This window comes from Manis pentadactyla, chromosome 1, assembly GCF_030020395.1.
Source record: "Manis pentadactyla isolate mManPen7 chromosome 1, mManPen7.hap1, whole genome shotgun sequence".
NCBI classification, from domain to species: Eukaryota; Metazoa; Chordata; class Mammalia; order Pholidota; family Manidae; genus Manis; species Manis pentadactyla.
Window position 1 is genome coordinate 114,029,124 of NC_080019.1, and position 16,044 is coordinate 114,045,167.

General features: G+C 42.0%; 1 protein-coding gene across 8 annotated transcripts in view; it reads right to left on the reverse strand.

Annotated features, from left to right (window-relative positions):
• Positions 1-13,280, reverse strand: part of PARL (presenilin associated rhomboid like) — a 33,774-nt gene extending 20,494 nt beyond the window's left edge. For 4 of the 8 annotated variants that reach the window (XR_005022672.2, XR_005022673.2, XM_036875259.2 and 1 more), the window contains exons 1-4: positions 13,109-13,278; positions 4,167-4,362; positions 3,603-3,743; positions 1,081-1,129 (exon numbers count right to left, since the gene is read on the reverse strand). Coding sequence is in view for 4 of the 8 variants with exons in the window: in XM_036875259.2 (XP_036731154.2) it covers positions 1,081-1,129; positions 3,603-3,743; positions 4,167-4,362; positions 13,109-13,233 (511 nt within the window). In the remaining 4 variants the exon portion in view is untranslated. Of the gene's footprint in view, positions 1-1,080; positions 1,130-3,602; positions 3,744-4,166; positions 4,363-13,108 lie in introns of all 8 variants that reach the window. The other 4 variants (XR_008997080.1, XM_057500512.1, XM_036875256.2 and 1 more) reach the window with 4 other exon arrangements.
• Between the last annotated feature and the right edge of the window lie 2,764 nt (positions 13,281-16,044).

Consider the following 16,044-nt stretch of genomic DNA (forward strand, 5'->3'; position numbering starts at 1 on the left):
CAGATTTTAATGGGGTGTCTTTACTATGTGCAAGGTATGTGCTACGTGCTCTAAAAAAAATGAAAGATCTCATCATTGTCCTCAAGGTGCTACATGTACAATTATATAAGGCAGGTTATATTATAACTGATTAAAAATTGTGTAAGTGAGTTAAGAAAAAAGAAAGCACTTCCTGTAGGAAGCAATGTCTGAACCATAAGCTTGAAAACAGATCAGATTCCAAGGAGACAGAAAAATTAAACCTTCCAGAAGGAACAGCATAAATGAAAATAAGGACCTTTCTTTACTCAGATAGGTATAGAAAATTAAGAGTACCATTAAACCATATTTAAGAAAAAGCAACTTTGCTATTTGTCTAGATTTTTTTTTCTATCTGCACAACAGGAACTTTAAAATCTATTTCCCCAAATTTTTCAAATAAATAAGTCCATAAATATTGCACAAGTGTTATCTTGAAGTGCCAGATTTGTCTTTCCATAAAAATTGACAAAGAACAAAATAAAATCATGATGATATATGTGGTATGCTTATATTTACAGAGGATTTTATAAACAGCATGATATAGAGAAAACTGGCTTTAGAATGAGACAGACCTAGGTTTTAAAACTCAACTCTATTACTTACTAGCAATGTGACCTTCAAAAAGTTTCTTCTCTGAAAGTCAGTTTCCTTATCAGTAAAAAGGGAGATAACTACCTTGTAAGCAACCCTGTGAGGTAGGAAGAGAATGTATGTAAAGCATTCTGCATAAAGACGGTACTTAATCAATGTCCCTTGTAGTTTCTTTAATAGGTGAAGCACTAATTACTCAAAACCTATTTCATAAGCTAGGATGGTACAACAAAGATAGATTATATGATCAGTTTCATACTAGATCAAAATTAGAAAATAACTGACCCAGAGCATCATGTGTGCCTTTATATCACACTACTTTTTATGTATTACATTAGCCTTGAAGGTACAGACTGTCTTCTAAACCACTGAAGAGCATGGTACAAAAGCCATTGACTGTGACATACTGTACCTTTTCATTTGATTTCTCTTCCCTTGAATGGCTAAAACGTGTAAGCTAACACAAACCTGTCACAGTCCGCTGGCCATCACTTAGGTTATTCCACCACTTGTTAATCTAAAACAGAAGAAAAACTGCATATCACCATATGATAAATACTTTCAGGACAGGAAAATGGTAAGTCAGAAAGAAAATGCTTTGTGCCTAAAAGAGGGATTCCTCATCTGTTAAAAAAAAAATCACCGGTGAACAGCAGACATAAAACATGGCAGAGTAGACAGCACAGGTGCTTTTTGGTCAGACAACCTATATTGCTCTACGACCTCAAAATACTTCTCAACATCAGTGTCCTGATACATAAAACAGAGATGGTAACAGAACCTCACAGTACTGTTGCGAGGAGTATCAGTGACATAAAGCACCTAGCACACTATGTACTATCAGACACAGACAGGTATCCAGTTAAGGATTATTCACCAAGGTCCAAGATGGCTTTAAAATTCTAATTAAGAATATTTTCTACTAAAATTGTCCATTTTTTCTGGTATAATAACAGTACTGAGGTTTAGAAAGAAACAGAGAATCCTAATCTTTCAGGGACACCCGCTGAAAGTTTTATGGATGAAATATGCCATGATTTTGCTTTACAGTTATCAGCTGTGGGGAGGGAAGGGAAAGAGGGGACTGGAGGAAACAAAGTCAGCTATGTGTCAATAATCATTGAAGCTGGATAACAGGGATTCATTTTACTATTATCTTTACATTTTTATGTTTAAAATTTTCTATGATTAGAGTTTAATTAAAAAATATATTCTAGCTATGAAATTCAATCAGACTTTGCAAACTAATACAGAAAATAATCCAAGGTTAAAAAAAAGCCACAGATCGGTATGTGTATTGATCCACATACAATGATTCTATTTTTGTAATTATAATAAACTGTATGAGCTCTCAGGCCCTACAACAAATGCAATAGTATGGCAAGGGTTCCTAGGACCTTGGCTCCCCAAGTTATGCTGATGTACTGTTTCAAGTTTTTTTTTAATGGGCATGGGTTTTATAACCTACCATTTGCTTAACTATTCTGAACAAATCCATCTTAGGGTGAAGATTATGTATACTGCTTATGTCATTTTTCACCATTCTAAAGAACCATTTGGGTATCAAAACTTTACAGCACAGACATGTGCTAGAAAGCTGTAGCTTCCAAAGGAATCCAGGACTATGGAATAGATCAGTTTTACTATCTTTCAAACATACTGGCCTAAATAAAAATCACTGCCAGTTATTGTAGTTTTCACCTTCAAATATGACATCCATTGTTCTTTTGACATAAAGCCTCTCTAAAACAGAGAGAGTTCATGCTGCTTCTATGTATCTATGGGGAAACAAGGAGGAATGAATCCTCCTTACTTAGAGAAACCTTGAACTTTCATTACGAAAAGGAAAATCCAAGGCTGCCCTCTCAGGCTCTCACTGGCCAAAGTTATGTTCCCAGGAAGGAGAAAACTAAAGCAGTCATGGACCCTCTCTCCATAGTAGAAGGGCAATGTGTCATTAAAAAAAAAGCAAAGGTGCTTGAAAACCAAATGTACCTGGATCACGTGTTAGCTTACAGCCTCAGTGCTCAATGAAGTACCATTACATGAAATAAATGTTTATCTAAAAGGCAGTTATTTTTTTAAAAATCAGTTAAGCCTTTTTTTTTAAAAAAGGGGGCCATCAACTTCCATGATATAATAAAAAGCTCTAAAAGCTCTTATTTTATACCTTATTCTTGCATCTTCACCCCCTAAGAAGTTAGAAACACTCAACAGTGGGTATTTAACAGACGTATGTAAACATCATGTCACTGAGAAGCTTTTAAAATCCACATAGTACCTCTATCCCTAAGGCATAAATACTTTGAAAAACTCCCTGTGATTCTAAAATGTACACTGAAATAATCCAGCAAGGTGATGCAAGTAAAATAGCAGCTCTTAAACTTTAGTAGGGCTGGGAGAGGTACCAAAACATTAGCATCTTACAACTATCCATGGTGATTCTTCATACATGTGGGTAGACGGGCAAATTTCTTGGAACACTGTCAGATATGACAATGCCAGACATACAGAGTATTAATACAATTGACCCTTGGACAATGCGGAGGTTAGGGGCACCAACGCCCACAGTTAAAAATTCACAAATAACTTCTGACTCCCCCAAGACTTAATTACTAACAGACTACTGCCAACTAGAAGCCTTACCAATAACATAAACAGTCAAGTAACACATATTTTGTATGTTGTATTATATACTGTATTTCTACAATAAAATAAGTGTTTTTTCAAATTGTTGTCAATCTCCAAAAATTTACCAACATATTAATTTTAAAAAATTCGCATATTAAGTGGGCCCACACAGTTCAAACCCATGTTGTTCAAGGGTTAACTATTCTGACTGCAATGAAATGACTCTAAAGTAAAATATTAAGTGAATCAACTTCATGTCTACTGATCTTATGTTGCCAATCACTAAAAACACTTCATAAACAATCAGACTTTCAAAAATTGTGATCAACTAGAACAAAGAAAGCCATGTTTATCTTTACCTCCTTTCTGAAGTCTCCTTCCTTTTGTGGTCTTATGCTATCCAACCAATCAGCTTTTATACCATCAAAATAACTCTGGACCCTGGATTTCAATGATTCATACTGCCAAATAGCAGCTGACCCAAACGCACAGCCTGTAAACTACATAAGGTTAATATATTACAAAATAAATTTAAAAGAGAAACAGATTTATACATAGTTCCAAGGATAGTATTTCACTTTACTACTTTATATAAACCAACAGAAGGAACATCTGGCACAGTGAAAACTATCAGGTGAAAAGTACATTTAATTATTTACCATTAACTAGAAAATTTCAAAGTATGACTTGAATGTTATGCCAAGTAACAGGCCCATAAGTTTCTTCTCAGGGCTTACAAAAGTGAATCAGACTCTAACAGTAATTACAGAATTCATGTTCTCCTGTAATAATTCATCCCAGATACCCACATCCTTGTGATCCCCCTCCATTTGTCTTTACTTTAAGGTAGTCCAAATAGGACAAACAGTACTTCCACTGCACCTGTAACAAGGCAGATAACTCCTAGTGATGTGAGCTCTTACCCCAACAGTAAAAAAAAAAGGCTTTACAAGAGTCCTCATGGGATAGGGAGAAGGATAAAAGACTGTCTCTTCTACAGGAGGAATCAAAGCACTTCTCTTATATGCTTCCCTGCTTGTTCCTGCATCTGATCTTCGAGGTTCAACCTTCCTGGGTGCTTTTCTGAATCCACATTTTTGCTGAATAAGAAAATTAAATCTGTAAAGGGAAAATAACAGATTATAAAAAGAGGGGCACCTTGCAAACATTAACCGCTATGAGCCTCCCCACAGAGCCTGGATCATCACCATCGCTGTAGCCCAAAAGAAGCCAAAACTCCTATTCCTAGGAAGGATTCAAAGTCAAAACACTTGAATCGTGCCCTTCTGTAAAAGACAACCTACAACTTTAGAGGGGAACTTGTTTGGGGCATTGCTATGTAACCATTAACAAAATGATTTGTATCAACCTTCCACACACAGTTTATAGTCCTGTAAGAAACTGAAGAACTCCAAGTTGCAGGTTTGAATTAGCACAGACTTTGTTTTGTTTGAGGTTTGGTCAATTTCCAGAACAAACATTTAAACATATTATCCTTCAAGTCACTGGAAATTAAGCAACTATTTCCTTATATAAGTATTGACCATTATAAATTGATGGATTCCCCCCTCCCATTTATTTCACTACCAGTTCTGGGGACACCTATCAAATGTTTTGTAAAAGGTTTTATCGATTCAGTTCTTACAGCCTGACTTCAAAGCAGTTGACACTACTGATTGACACCTGCCAGTAGCTCTTGTAAGACTCAATCCTGCTCTTTAATTCACTTTCCTGACGGCTCCCCTTCTCTCCGATCCCTTGATGAGATATGCTCAAGGGCTCCAATATTCCTTTACACACTCTCCAGTCAAACTCAAACCATATAAATTCATGAAGTACTTATTTTCCATGTGGTAAAACTGTAACTTCCCCAGAGACAACTTAGAGGCTCTCTCCTGTTTGTTCTCATTGTACTCTAAACATACTATCCTTCTAGACTCAAATCTCCTTGAAAGTAGAAATCAAGACAGGCTTTCTCATCTTTGTAAACCAGCCCCTGAAAGAATAAATTTATTTCTGTGGTCTGGATGAATCCTAAGCAAGTAAATGACTCAAATATATTTTTTTAGTCCTAACCTCAATTTTGTCTTGTATTTCCAACTATATATTGAATATTTTCACATGGATATACTCCCCATTATTTTAAAACCAATATAAAAACTGAAAAAAAGTAGATTACTGCTATATTCACTGGATCTCTATGAAGCCCAGCTCCTAAAGAAAAGAACAGTAACAATAAGGTCAATAATAAATCCTTTGTCTTTTGTCTTGTTGTTACAGGGAAGGGTCTGTCTCATCCCTCCTCTGGTACATAAGGACAAGGAAAATGAACCAAACAAGAAGGCCAGAAGACAGTTTTATTTAGCAAGGAAAAAAGTACACTCTCAAAGAGCCAGCTGGTGGCCTGAGAAGTGAGGACCAGCCCTGCTTTTCTGAATATTTGCTGGTTTTATAGGAAAGTGAGAGGTGGATTAGCAGGTTCAGATCATATAATTGCTCTGGCTCTGCACATGCTCATACTCATAATGCAGATGGAAAAACCTACAGGGGGTTGGGGGGGACAGTAAATTCTAATGATCATGTGAATGGACCAAGGTTGTTCTTGCATGTCTCAGTGTTCTATGTGCACGCCTCAGCCTTAGGGATTTAATGCTAATTTAATCTAAGGAAAATGAAACAGGCTAAGGTCATTCTGGGACATATTTCACTGTCCCTTGAGCAGGCGGCAACCTTGGGGATTTCCTGGCTCTGTCTTACTTTCCATTTTAGACAGAGTGGGTATAAACCCACTCAGAAAGGTTACAGGGTTCCACCTGTCCCTTCCTTTCTGCCTCTTCTATCTTACTAATTGTCTACTAAAACAGAAGCAGGGGGATAGACATGAACAAAGAGGAAGAAGTGCTAGACTGAGTCAAGGAGGAGGCGTCAGGAAGTGCAAGGAGGGGAAGAAATGGATCTGTGGAGGTTAAGACTACAACCAATAGGAAGAATGTGCCGTGGGGTGGGATGGATTTTTTGCTTCAATTACCTCAATGCACTAACATTGTCTTGAGGTTGGCAGGTGGCCTAGAGCCAATCTAACCCATTCTGTAACCATCCTCACATAGGAGACTTATTGTAGGTGGCACTGCCATAGTGGCTTTAAAATGGTCAACCCATACCCACCAAGGAAGCGACAAAACCAACTAAGGATCCAAGAGAAAAAGAGTGCTTTCAAGTAGCACAGAATTCCTCCTTACCTAGACCACTAGTGAGTATGATATCAAGGGTCCCTTCATGGTTGCCCAAATGTTGTCGGGCAATCCAGTAAGATCTCCCTGCACACTAGGTGAGACTTTAACCCAAGGGAAGGTTCTTGACTCTGATCGAGAAAGAATTCACAAGCAGGTTGAGCTGGTACAAGCAAAGAGTAGTTTAATAAAGCAAAATACATACTCAAGGAGGGAGGGTGGGCACACTCCAGAGGTAAGCAGCACCATGGGGTTTGGGTTGGGTGGTCTTACAGCTGGAGTTTAAGCAGGGGTGAAATATTCATCGGGTTACATGGGGTTTTCTAGGAATAGGGAGGGGATTTCTGGGATATAGGGTGACATCTGTTTTCTGTCCTTGGGTGGTCTTCCTCAGAACTGTCATGGTGCCAAGGGGTGTGATTTTTAGTATGTCAATGAGCATGAAAGGTACTGTGAGGTGAAGTCAGGGTCAACTTCTCCATGTTGGAACTAATCAGTTATGGCAGGTCTGGTATCTATACCTCACTCCCCACATCTTGCAAGAACAGTTTACACAGAGTGTTTAGAATATGAACAACATCTAACTGAATGTAAACACTGGCAAAGTCCCCAATCCCCTCCCTGCTCTTGTCTGGCTATCTACCTACTATAACACACTGTCACCTCTCTCAAACTTATTCTTCTAACAAAATGCTATATAAACCCAAGTTCTAACACCCCTTTGGGTTCCTCATCATGGAATACTACCATGTATGCAAAGTACACATTTATAAACTAGTTTTTCTATTAACTTGTCTTATGTCAGTCTAACTTCCAGGTCCCCAGCAATGTACCTAAGATTGACCAAGGGAAAACAGGTTTTCCTCCCAATACACATTAGAACTGCCCGGTGAGCTCTTACACAAAGTATACCAATTAAATTAGAATCTCTAATCTCCAGGGATGGGACTAAGGCATCCATCATCCATCCATCCAATCCATCCATCCATCCATCCATCCACCCATCCAATCTATCTATATCTATCTATCTATCTATCTATCTATCTATCTATCTATATATATATATATTTTTTTACCTCCTCATTCTTTGCTATTTCTAGGATACAGAAATATCTGGTTCTGTAGAACTGGAATTTTTCTTTAATACTTTTTCTTTTTTATTAAGGTATCATTGATATACATTCTTATGAAGGTTTCACATGAAAAACATTGTGGTTACTACATTCACCCATATTATCAAGTCCCCCCCATGCACCATTGAAGTCACTGTCCATCAGGGTAGTAAGATTTAGGCATCTGTATTTTATTTAAGAGCTCCCCAGATTATTTTCATGTGCAGCCAGGATGAGATCTACCACAGGTTTGGGAAAAACTTCAGAGTACATACATACATACCAACTTATCAAAATCAGATTCTAATTTAGTAGGTCTGGGGTGGGGTAAATCTAAGATTCTGCATTTCTAAACAAGCTCCTAAATTAGGTATTGACAAACTAAAGGCTGCAGGGTGGATTTGGCTTTCCAGCTAAAAATGGTTTTTGCATTTTTCAAGCTTTTTTTTTTAAAAAAAAGATGGGTACCTAAGATGTAAAAATAAATGGCTTACCTGAAATAAATTCAGAAGACAGAGTGAAGCAACACAATAAAATGGATGGAGGTGGGTGGAGATTAGCTGAGAGGAGACGGTCACTAGAGGTATATACCAACTCAGAAAACAGGCCTGCCTTTTTTAGCTCTGCTGCTTTGGTCCTTCTGCCAATAACTAGTGATTTGTGAAAGCAATCTAGCATGCTCAAGGTGGGAAGAGCTCATGAACACTTGAGTCACTACTAGCTGCATAATTGATGGTTTAGTTTCTTAATAAGATACCATAATTTTAACTAAAAAAAGTCATAACTATGTATATGTTGGCTTAATGATGAGTGAAACACTGAGATAACACAGTTTTCTGAATTGTTTTTAACAATGTGAAGGTAAAGACAATATAACTTAGCTAAGAATGTCATCCTGTTATAGTAGGCTGACAACCAGACATGAGCAGGAAGGGGTTGGGGGTCTCTGCCAGTGTTTACATTGTTAATGCTCATTCATATTCTATGTATAATGCTTGTATCATACTCAATTCTTGTTTACATACTCTGTGCAAAGTGTTCTCGAGGGATGCAGGGAGTCACTGTATAAATACCAGACCTGCCAAAACTGAATGGGAGGAGAACCTGACCCAGACTTTATCTCAAAATACATTATACACTCATTAACACAGTAAAAAATCATGCCTCCCTGCACCCTGACAGTGCTGAGGCAGACCACCTAAGGACAAAAAGAGGGTATTAACAGTATTTCCCAGCAATCCCTTCCCTAGTCCTAGAAAACCCCACCTACCCCATGAACATTCCACCCCTGCTTAAATTCCATCTATAAGACACTGTGGATAAAATGAGAGTTCCTGTGGCCAGGATTCTCACCTGGCCCTGGTTAACTAGCTCACTGCACACCTGTGGGCAATACATGGCTGTTGACTCTATATAGAGCTCCGCCCAGTGCTCTGGGCACTGCATGGTGGCAGGGCTGCAAGGCTGCAGGAGAGCAGAGGACAGAGGCCCAGAGGAGGGCTGTGCGGGACGACTGTGCAGACAGAGGGGCCTAGAGGATGGCTGTGAGGTCAAAGGGGCCCAGAGGCAGAGACTGACTTGCTGCCTGCAGACTTGCTCTGAGTGAATGGGATTCTAGTGACTGACCTGCCACCTGGAAATAAAGTTGGGTATAACCCTTTCACCCCAAGAACGTTTTGCTGTCATTTTCTTTGGTCACATTGAATCCATAGAGAACTTGCCCGGGGCTGAAACCCATTGGCAAGACAATTGGTGAAAGTCGGCATGGTTCATTTTTGACCAAGGAAAAAGACAGGCTGCCCTTATGGGAGGGGTGCTTCAGCGGGCTGCCTGTGAATGGGGAGACAGTGGATCGTCCCCCAATGGGTATGTGGTCTGAAGTGGCTTGCCTCCTAGAGGACTGGGCCCCACCCCAGGACTGAAGGCAAGCAGAGGTGACACCTGAGGCAGTAGGGGTGGCCCTTGGTATAGTAAGCAGGTCCTTTGAGACCTGAGTGCCTGTGAGGCAGCGGGAACTGTGGGTTGGCTGCTTCTCAGTCTTAAAAGTCTACAGAGGAGACCCAAGAAATGGCGGCACGAGAACGCGAGCTGCAAACCTCTGTGGATTCCCTGAGGAAGGAGGTGGCATTGATGTGAGAGAAGGCAGCATGAAAGCGCCAGTAGCAAGGTGCCATTGGAGATGAGACGGCAGTGCTGCCAGGTGTTCCGAAGGAGGAAGAGGCCATCAAGGAAAAGGACGAGCCCCTGAGGGAAGCACAGGAGGAGGTGGCAGGAGAACATCAGCTGTGAAGCGTTGAGCTGAAGGTAAGAGACCTTCTGAAGACTGAGCTGGCATTGTTGCAAGGCGTTGTAGCAGAGAAGGCACTCAGGGGAGTGGAGAGAAAGGTGCAATCAGCCCCAGAAATGGAGGGGCTGGGGAAGGATGAAGGGGTGGTGCTGTAGGCACCGGCCCCTCCCGTATTGAAAGAATGCCCAGTGGTTGTAAAGAAAATAAAGACCCAGCAGCTGAAAGTTCCCCAAGGAGAGGAGCAGCCCCCTCCCCAGGTCGTGGAGCACTCTATGGTCCGCCCCTATACTCAGGCTGAGCAGGTGGCTGTGGGACTTAGGGGTGGATGGAATTGTTCTGTCGGGATCAGAGATGGGAGAGCTGTCTTCCCTGACAGTGCAGCCTGCCTTGTGGCAGCGATTACAAAATGCGAGGTGACACATACAGCAGCTGAAGCAACTAAAAACTGTAAAGAAATAAGACCTATTACTCGCAAGAGGAATTTGAGGGGCCTCGTGAGGGTTACGAGGATCCAGATGTGGGTTGATTTGATACAGGCAGGAGTAGATGGAAGGAAATTAGATGGGAAGCCAAATAGGATCTTACTGGAGCTGTGGCAACAGCTGAAACCAGAGCAGCAGTTCCAGCCATTAAGACCAAAGAGGCAGAGGTCAGAGACAGAGCCACGAGTTCGGCCTGTGTGTCTGCAAGACTTTTTGCTGGAGAGGCTGGAGAACAATGTTCGAGCTTCCTTGCACAGGGATCATTGCAGAGGACTAAGGGCACATAGATTGAGAGGAGAGAATCCTGGAGGGGTGGAGTATGGATAAAATGAGAGTTCCTGTGGCCAGGATTCTCACCTGGCCCTGGCTGACTAGCTCACTGCACACCTGTGGGCAGTGCATGGCTGCTGACTATATAAAGAGCTCCGCCCAGTGCTCTGGGCATGACACGGTGGCAGGGCTGCATGGCTGCAGGAGAGCAGAGCAGAGGCTGGAGTGGTGGCAGTGCCAAGGACAGAGGTCCAGAGGACAGCTGTGCAGGATGGCTGTGTGGGACGGCTGTGAGGACAGAGGGGCCCAGAGGCAAGAGACCAGCTTGCTGCATGCAGACTCGCTCTGAGTGAATGGGATTTTAGTGACTGACCTGCCACCTGGAAATAAAGTTGGGTATAACCCTTTCACCCCAAGAACGTTTTGCTGTCATTTTCTTTGGTCACATGGAATCCATAGCGAACTTGCCCGGGGCTGAAACCCATTGGCAAGACAACAAACCCAACTAGAACCCACCCCCCAATACCGCTCACTTCTTAAGCACACCTACCCTCTTTCTTGAGCGTGTACTTTTACTTTTATCTGCTCAACTTGTTTGTGAATTCCTTCTCAAAGTCAAAAACGCTTTTCTGGGTTGAGGTCTCACCTACTGGGCAGGGAGATCTCCCTGGATTGGACTTCCCATCAGCAATCCCACTCTAAAAAATTTAAACTGTTTAAGTGCTACAATCAACTATTTTCTTCTCTTAGCTTCATACAACTGAAAATTTATGCAGGCTTCTTTCAAGCCCAAACCATTTCTCAGAAGTACTGTCAGAAGTCTGATAAAGTTTCTAAAGAGCATGAGATTTTCTCCCTTTTCTGTAAAAGGCCAGATAGTAAATATTTTAGTCTGTGAAGAACAACCTAAATCTCTATCACCCTTTAAAAGCATAGAAACCATTCTTGGCTGGTGGGCTGCCTTAGGACTGCTGTAGGTTGCGAGAACTCTTTATTAACACCTATAGTGCTTATAGAAACTACAAATTCTCAGCTACACTTCAGGCCTATTACATCAGAATCAGGACTGGGCCCAGAACTCTGCTTTTAACCATATTCCTGACTTCATTCTTCACACCAATTTAGAACCAAAGAAGTCAAACCAGAAATAAAGTTAGAGATAAGGTAACTCAAGCTTCCTAGTAACTTTACAGTGCTTATTTCCAGAGGCAAGTAGCATATGCTCTATTCTACCATCAAGTTCATTTTTTCCATGCGACCACAAAAATCTAATTTTCAAACTTTGCATATAAATAACAAACTTGAAAAAAATTAGATGTTAATCTTCAACGTAACGTGTTTCTTCATTTATGTTTTCAACTGGTCTCCAGTTTTTACTGGAGGTGTTTCATTAATCAAGTTATTTTTCTTTTGCTTCCCCTGAAGCAATAGCCTTATTTAATACACCTGTTGCTTCCTAATAGCCACATTCATTTTTCCCCCTCAAATCAAGCAATTTCAACTGGGATTTGGAATAAACAATGGAATCAGGACTATTGAAATCTATCATCACTTCCACCTGACTTTCCTCATTCTCCGCCTCCTCCGAAATTTAAGATTAGTGCCTGAAGCTCCACGTTAGTGTATCATGACGTTAAGATACAACGTATCCAAGTTTTGTTTTGTTTTTTACAAATCCCTGATCTAATTCATTTGGAGTCCTTGTTAGAGCTACAGGTTCTTCTACTCTTTCCCTCCCCACCCCTTTTTGAGTTGATAGGACAAGAACACGTTACAGATCAAAATACACATCCGAATCTTGGGCAGTTGAGGGATTTCTCTCTTCTCTCAACTTAGTATTGAATTATTCTAATGCAAAAGCAGCAAATACTGATAGATTTACTCTTCATACAGTTTCTATTCGGGAAGCCTCGAGTAGTTTTCTTTTCAAATCACCTGGAAACTGAAAATTTCAATCTCAAATCTTCAACGCAAAAGCCTCTCTTACGACGCTGAATGCAGCAAAATGATGCCCTCCTCTGACTCCGCCTTCCCTTACATCTCGAAATGCTAACGATAATTTGTTGAAGAACATAGGCTTTATAAAGACTGATAGAGAATAAAATCTGAACTCTGCCATTCTACCAGCTGTGTAACTGCCTCACTGAAAAAATGGGTCCAATAGCTTCCTCGCGGGATTACAAGGCGTGGCACGAGACTAGCCCTCAGAGGTCAGTTGCCTGTCGGTCCCGTCCCTCCGGATGAGAAAAGGGACAGCGCGGGCTCCCGGAGCCGGCCATTGTGCACTCCGGCCCGGGGCAGGTTGCGCAACGAGAAGCGAGGCAGCTGTACAGAGGCGAGAGAGGAAATAGTAAGGGAGAGAGGAAAAGACGGATGAGGAGAGGGGGTGAGTCGGGGTCAGCACAAGAGGCTCCCTCGGCTTCCTGAGGATGCTCGGCTAGAGTCCAGGGGCCGAGGCGAAAAGCCTGGAACTGCGGCCATTACCTGCGTCCTAGTAGCCGCGGCGAGGCCAGGGCCGCAGTGAGCTCCTCGCAGCTGCGGCCGCCCGCCGGCGGGGCCCACGCCTGACCACAGCCCCAGCCTCTCTGTACCCAGCCTCGCCACGCCATCTTCCCAACCTCTGCCCCACCATGGCCCGACCTTACCAACCCCTGCCGCGAAACTGCTTCCGGGGCGAAGGAAGAACCATAGAGGGCCGAGGAGCGGCCTAGAGCGCCCCCGCGCGGCCGAACCTGGGCCGAGCGGCCATTTTTCTGGGCCGTTAAGCCTGGACCTGTCATGGGCGTGGGGTTGCTGCCCGGCCTTCCACCTCAGCTGCAGAGAGGAAAAAGAGGGAAAACTAGCATTTATTGAGCAATACCGTGTGCCAGGCACTTTACCTAAGTTATTGCATTTGATCCTCTCAAAGCACTTGAGGTTGATATCATCACTGTTTTGCAGTAGCTCAGGGGCACAGAGAGGTGAGTGAAGCACCACTTTTCTTAAATTACCAGTCGTCTTTCGACATCTCACCCTTTCATGTTATGGCACACTTAGGAGGATGTGCCTCAGATCCTTAAAGAAGGTCCAAGCCTGAAATGAAAATCTGGATTCTAGATAAAATTCAAATTTAATGATTCAGCCCTTGCCTACTACCTGTTAGTCAGTGTTAGGGCCTGCCACTCCATCCCTCCCTCCTGCTCTACCTGTAGAGCTTGGGAATTATTTGCAGTTCCTTAAAAGCACCTACTTCTCCCTGGTTCCTACTTATCCCAAGTTCATATACTCACTTCCTGAAACACTTGTCCCTTCTCTCCCTTCTCAGCCTCCCTAACCAACTTGTCCTTAAGACCAACCAGAATTGTCATCTCTTCTGGGAAGCCCCAGAGGAGGACAGTTTGCCTTGACCCTTTTAGGGTACCTGGCCAGGTATGAAAATCAAATTGACAAAGACAGATTAACAAGAGAAGGCATGCAAATTTTACTGAATTTTTACATGTACATGGGCGTTTTCACAGGAGAATGAAGATCTGAGACACCAGAGCAGGAGGATTTTAAACCTTTTAGATAAAAAATACTAATTGTGAAGAATTGCTATGACAATAGGACTTGGCTAGGGGTAGTCCAGCTAGGGCTAGGTAGTCCTTAACTTCCTGGTTAAGGAAGGTAAGGGTTTGTTTAATAAGGTTTGTTTGCCGATACTTCTGATACCTGTTCTCTGGTCTCTGGGCTGATAAGACTCTGTCTCCAGGAAAGAAGATATTTATTCCCTACCTTTAGGCAGAAAAGTGGGACCATATTCTCCAAGAGAGACTCCACCTCCAAATGTCATCACATTGCAGGTTAGGGCTTTAACATATAAATTTTAGTGGGACACAATTTGGTCCATAACACATCTGAGGAAAGAGATTGTGTTGCCCTGTAGAACAAAGGCATGTTTACTGCCCATTATTAAAAGATTCTGGTTCCCTAATGGCTTCCAGTGTATGACTTGTTGGAAAAACTAACATTCACATTGGTTTGTCATAGATGTTAAGTCTGGGATTTGATTTTACTATTTGCAAGCTAAAAAGTAAGGATGCTGGCATAAAACAGGAGACTGCTGGGCCAGACACAGAACATTTTAATATCCATGGCACAAAAAGCAGCATGAGCATCATGTTTGTACGGCTTCCCCTTGTTCTCCAAGTTCCATGGTGGCAATGCCATGGGTCAGATGGATGGTGAACATGAAGTGGATTTGCTTCTCCACTGAGGAAAGTGAGGTTGGGGCATCTACAATTTTAACAGTAAGTCATAAGCAAGCAAACAACCTTGAAAGAGGAAGATGTTTTCCTCCAGAGCAAAGGGGCAGATTTGCATACAATCTTGCATTATAGTCTACTTGGACTGCCATAAGAAAATATGGTAGACCAGGTGGCTAAAACAACAGAAATGTATTTCTCACATTTCTGGAGGCTGGAAGTCTGAGATCACGATACCAGGAAGGAAAGCTCTGAGGAGAGCTCTCTTCCTGGTTGCAGACAGCTGACTACTTGCTATGTCCTCACATGACAGAGACAGCAAGCTGTCTGGTGCATCTCCTTATAAGAGCACTAATCCCATCAAAAAGGCCTACCCTCATGACGTCATCTACACCTAATTATCTCCCAAAAACTCCATCTCCAAATGTCATCACATTGAAGGTTAGGGCTTCAACATATAAATTTTAGTGGGACACAATTCAGTCCATAACACATTGAAGGAAAGAGATTGTGTTGCCCTGTAGAGCAAAGGCATGCTTACTACCCATTATCAATAGATTCTGGTTCCCTAAGCTCAACATTCCTCTTTTATAATGAAATCCACTGAGTGTGCAGGGGTCATTTAGCTATCTTCATGGGAAATGGAACTCAGGAAACCAGCAAAAAATTGCTGATACTACAGCTAATGCTATTGCTGTGAATAATAAATTGCCCTTCATCTCTGATCCGAGATTCTTGTGTTTTTCTACCAGCATCCATAAAACTGTGTCAGGCTAACTTGTTAACTTTAAAGTAGGGTAAAATATCAGAGCCTTCACAGTTACTAGGGATCTGTGAGTTTGCAATTTCAGAGGCAGGCTTCTGAAGGTGCTGACAGGAGTCTGGGGTGTGGCTGTAGGGCTGATGGCTGAAGAGGAACAAGCTGAAAGTCATTAAAGATGAGAAAGCCCAGAAACTGAGAGTCCTAGATGTTGAGTGGATTGCTCACCTTAACTTAGGGCCACCAGGATGTTGGCAGGCCTTGGAATGATCCTGAGTCTTCAGTGAGAGAGGCAGTGATCAGAAGATACATAGTGCTGAGGAAATGCTAGAGATAAAGGCCAGAGTGTCAACTGAGAAATATATGCTCAAGATGTTCTGTGGACAAGTGATCTGGAAGAATCATTGGTGTATGAGGAGGATGTGGTCCACCTCCAG